General features: G+C 25.9%; 1 protein-coding gene across 3 annotated transcripts in view; it reads right to left on the reverse strand.

The window, feature by feature from the left end:
• Positions 1-3338: 3338 nt before the first annotated feature.
• ovo (transcriptional regulator ovo) overlaps positions 3339-5560 on the reverse strand; it is a 69584-nt gene continuing 67362 nt past the window's right edge. For all 3 annotated transcript variants that reach the window (XM_024358989.2, XM_024358988.2, XM_024358987.2), the window contains one exon: positions 3339-3750. In XM_024358989.2, coding sequence (XP_024214757.1) covers positions 3666-3750 — 85 coding nt within the window. In that variant the 3' untranslated portion in view covers positions 3339-3665. The remainder of the gene's footprint in view (positions 3751-5560) is intronic.

A 5560-nucleotide genomic window follows, 5' to 3' on the forward strand; every position in this document is an offset into this window, starting at 1 on the left:
TACAATAGAAAAAAGGTAGAATATGGAAAATGGGAAATGAATAATGTAACAAATATGAGAAAGAGAAAGGAGGTAACTATCAAGAAAGACTGTTATGACACAACAGTTGATAAAAAAATAAATAATTATGGTTTTGTTTATTTATGTTGTTCTTTGCTGACCGCACCCCCCCGACAAACTTCTCCAATCATTAATCTACGGTAAACTATCTACACCTCATTAGTAAGTAAAATAATTTTAAATCTTTAAAAACTTATTCCACCTCATTTAACCAAATTAACATGTTTTATAAATTCTTAATGCTGGTATTTATTACTAATTACAAATGCAACACAATCAGCATTTGTTTTATCTAGACTGCATTGTTCTGGTATCTTAGAAAAAATCCTAATATTCAATTATTTAAATTTATATCTTAAAATTATGAAATATTCATTTCACAAAGAAATGATTAAATACATTTTATTTGTCAAAATAATGCATGAATATGCTATTTAAAATGTCTTATAATCCTATATTTCAAAGGAATTTTTTTTAAATTGTTAATAATTCTTAATTTATACTTATGAAATAAATTATAATGTTATACATATAAAATATACACACTTTCATTTATCTTCAATAATAATAATAATGTTTTCTTCATACTATTCATATTAATCAATTATACATTATAATATTAAATGTTTTCTAAAAACTTTGAAATATTTACTAAACATTTTTAAAAGAATTCACAGGTGCTTTTGAAATTTAGTGTAAAAGATGGATTGTTAAAAATTGAAATGGATTTTCCATCTCAAAAACAACCAATATTGCTAATGGGTATTGATAAATAATGCCTATGAGTGGATCACTCATAGGCACCTATTTATTCTGAAGTCTTTATAAGAAATTCATAATTGAATTATTAGTTTATATGTATTGATGTTTTGAATTTAATTAAGACCTTCAGGATCAACATATTTATATATCTTGGCCTGCCGGCTGCTCCATCCATGGACATTGCTACAATTTATTGAGGGGAGAAAATCTAAAATTTCCCTGACAATTTTGACAGGATTACTCAGCTACATTAACTTGTTGATTGCTAATATCATAGAATGTTCAATATTTTGTTCTGCTTCCCTGAAGCTAACATCGCATGGCGTTAGACACTTTACTTGTTCATTTAGTTTGTATCCAGGAAATCTCAGCAGCATTTCATTCGGCACTAGTCTTGGTTAGACATTTTAAGAGTTGTAAAAATAATTAAATGAAAGCAAGAATCATTTTATTATCTTTTCTCCTAAATGAAGGAAAGTCAATATTAATTCACTATTATTTATTAACACCTTGACATTGGTTGAAGATATATTTTCATCAACCTATGATGGCTTGGGAACATGAATGATGATAAGCTATCTTCAAAGGTCACTAATTCTTGCTTGTGTTCGAAGTTATAGGAACAGCTGTAGCACTTACCTATTACATTGGATTGTTCCGAACCATGTTTAGTACTCTCCTTGCTCCCAACAGCTACTGTCGTTCTGGATGTCTCCTTTAAGGATTTTTATACTCTTTATACTATTTTTTTTTAATTATCAAATTTATTTTTTGAAGTATATAAATTTATTTATTTTACACACTTCCAATAACATTTTTTACTTGGTCAAAAGGTTTTCTTTTTATTTGAAAAAAAAAAAATTTACACTGTTTTGTATTACTTCACTTTGTTTAAAAGTTTTATAGAAAATGTGGTGAGCACCTGCGGTCAAAGTGTTAACAGTCAAAAGTTCTTTTTAAAATTGTTTTAGAAAAGGTTAAATCAGTCTTTTTTTTCAATCATGGAAAGATAAATCCATTTATTATTAGTATTTGTTTATGTAAATAACTAAGATTTATTATTTAATTATTCAACTTTATGTATAGTCTTTACACTTTCTTAACACTGGTTATTGTTGTTTACATAAAATAAATTTTAGTCTCAAAAAAATCTATATTTCTTTATAACTCTGACGTTTCGGCCATCCTCAATGACAATCTATCACAAACAGCTGTTATTGTACATATGATTTATAACAATATTTATTTAACTTTTTTCATTTTAATTTGCTTCGATATTGAAATCGTGCAATAAATAATAAAATACTTCATTAGATATTCATATCAGAGTAAAAGGAAACTAATTATAAAAAGAAGTTTAAACCAATGAAAATTTTTCTATTTAAACCAACCACATGCAACATGTTAAAATATTTTAAATTTTCCAACTATATTATGAAATATTTTAGTTCTCCTAATCCTTTTGGATTTAAACTCTTCACTTACCTTTTACAACTGTTGAAACTTGAAAACTATTATTTTCTTTCTTATTAAAACGCAACATGGTATTAATAAATTCCTATTTTTTTTTAAACTTCAAAGCTTTTGGTATTAGTTTTGAATTTCAGTTACCCTTTGAGTAAATTGTTTCACCACAATTTTTGCAGTTTAAGTACTTTCTCGAGTTTCCTAACATTTATGGTTTTCACATTAGCAGGAAGGGAGCTGGGGAGATAGATAACATCTCCCCCTATGAGGACTTCTTTTTGTTCCGTCATTACCCAAAACAATTTTACTAGCTTTTAGTTGGACAGGAGAAGGCTTGGATATTTTCAAACGAATTCCCCGTATTAATGAAAAATTATTAAACAATTCTTTTCTCTTTCAGAGAGATTAAACAATTCTTTATTTTATTTTCTACATAATCAACGTAACTATTATATACATTCATATAAAAATTTTTAAACACTCCTCTTACCGTGATATTTCAGTTGTATAATATATCAACAATTGAGGCTAATTAACTAATATGACAATTTATCATAGTTGTACAATCACTGCACAAATCAACAATTCTATACATTGTTCAAAATTTCCATTTGGTTTAATATATATAAAACTAAGTTTTTCTATGTTCTCTACATTTACAAAATTATTGGGCTATATACTCTGATATTTTTATTATACTAAATTATAATTTTGAAAGTCCTATAAAAAGATATAGAAAGGAAGCAGAAGTACAAATCAACCAGCTTGATCCCAGAAGCTATACATATTGGAAACGATACATCATAGTTGTCCTTCCCCTAAGTCATATGTACAGAAAATATTTACATATTATTTTGGAATATCTTCCAATTCTTATTATCATAATTTATATAAAATAAATAAAGCATATAATTTAATTATACATTATACGAATAATAATTACAATATTGAAGTTAAAATAAGAAATATTAAAATTGGCTCTTTGGGCTTGGCCAAGCTCTGTTTTACATTTTAATGTAAAAAAAAATCCAATTGTCTTAAATCATTGATTTTAGCCAAAGTAAAATTTCTGTGCTAGCCATATTTTTCTTTTTTTTAGTTTTAAGTTTTTTTCTTTGAGTAAGGTATTGTTGGTTATAAGCTCTCTAGCCCAGTAAACATATCCCATTTAAATGGACTCTTTCGTCATGGTGTGTTTATTTTAAGTATGATAAACCTTTTTCTGAATAGCTACCATGTTTTATTTATACTTTTTTCTATTCTTTTTTGTTATAATGCGTATTATAATTTGTGATTTAGAGTATAGTTTGACAAAAAAAAAAAAAAAAAAAAATAGAAAAAGCCCATTTCACAATCCGAGCTTAACATTATATTATTTAATAATTTTGTATGCTAATGTTGTACATAGAATGGTTGGGCTTGAAGGGTTCATACTGTGGATGCTTCCCGTGTGAAATCAGTCTGCAAAAAATAACTACATTAAAATTGAAGCTTTTTTTAGTATATTTTAAAATTAACAACTTATAAAAAAAAAAAATTATTGTCAAATTCTCAGCCCTTTCCCCCCCCTCAACCTTCATATTTTTTTTAGATCAAGTTTCAGTGGAATAAAAGTTCTGATTTAAACATTCCCAGTTATTGTTTCATTATTATAATCTTATATTTATTCATTATTTTAAATGTAAATAACTATTTATTATTAAAAATTGTTAGATTTAATTATTTTAACTTTATGGATTACCGAACGTTCAAAATAAGTAATGGCTACAGTTCATGTATTTTTTCATGGATGAATCGTTAATAGTCTTCAAGGGATGATGAGGTTCTTGAAAAAAAATTGGGTATGTTTAAACACAAAGAAAATTCATTCTATTACCACTTTAATTTATTTGTAAAATGAGAATAACATTACAAACAATAAAATGCAACTTTAAAAAATCATTATAATAATTTTCATTCATACTATTCTATCTTCAGAATGGATATGTAATAGTTCTAATTTTCTATAAATTAATAACTATATGATAACAATTAAAATACTGAAATCAACTAATGTGGAGTTACTTAAGTCTAAGTTGTGATGTTCTTTACGAGAGAAATCTGAGGTATCATAGATCCGAATCAGCATTCCTATTCTCTGTTTAATATTAAATAATTAAAAAAGTTTAATCATAAATAAGTTACCATCTCAATATGAATTATTCAACACGCCTATCGAATCTACCTCTGTATATTCTTATTAATAATAATTACTTTTTAAATATCAAACTTATTTTTATTTCAGTCATACTTACACATAATGAAAACTCCCCAAATTACCCTGCCAAGTAAGTTTTTAGTAAAACAAGAAAGCATGAGAGTAGATTGAATCTGTCTTAAACAAGATCAATTAACAGATACGTTGTAGCAACTTGTTCGATAATTGTCTTGTCCTTTTGAATGATCTACCACAAATGCTCTGTTATTTTACTAACTAAAATACCCATAATATATTGCACAAGTTCTTTACAAAAGCCTAAATCTAAATCTTCCTCATCATTTGTCTACATCAACATTTTTATTACGACTATAAATCAGACTAACATCTTTGCTGGCAGATTTGGTTAAGGTTGCCGATTGATTGATAGCATGATAACATGTAGTGTAATATTAATAAAAAATTTATGTCAATGTGTGGAGGGAAATAATTTGAAACAAATTTTCATAAACTCAGAAACTGATTTTAAAATGACTTTTTCTAACTATCTCAGTTTTTAAAACTGGAAAAGAAACACAAACCTTACAGGATTTTTTTTTTTTAGATTTTAAGCTGCTATGAAAAGAATAGTAAGTTGAATATTTAATAAAATTAGAATGTCATTGTTTTAAGAGGCTATGAAGAGAATAGTAAGTTGATTATTAAATAAAATTAGAATGTCATCATTTTAGGCTGCTATAAAGAGAAATAGTTAGTCGATTTTTTAATAAAATTAGAATGTTATGATTTTAGGCTGCTAATAAGAGAATAGTAAGTTGATTATTTAATAACATTAGAATGACATCATTTTAGGAGGCTATGAAGAGAATAGTAAGTTGATTATTCAATAAAATTAGAATGTCATCATTTTAGGCTGCTATAAAGAGAAATAGTAAGTTGGTTATTTAATAAAATTAGAACATAATCATTTTAGGCTACTATGAAGAGAATAGTATGATGATTATTTAATAAAATTAGACATCATTTTAGGATGCTATGAAGAGAATAGTATGATGATTATTTAATAAAATTAGA

The sequence above is a fragment of the Halyomorpha halys genome, unplaced genomic scaffold (assembly GCF_000696795.3).
Source record: "Halyomorpha halys isolate HHAL.00 unplaced genomic scaffold, Hhal_1.1 Scaffold517.1, whole genome shotgun sequence".
Classification (NCBI taxonomy): Eukaryota; Metazoa; Arthropoda; class Insecta; order Hemiptera; family Pentatomidae; genus Halyomorpha; species Halyomorpha halys.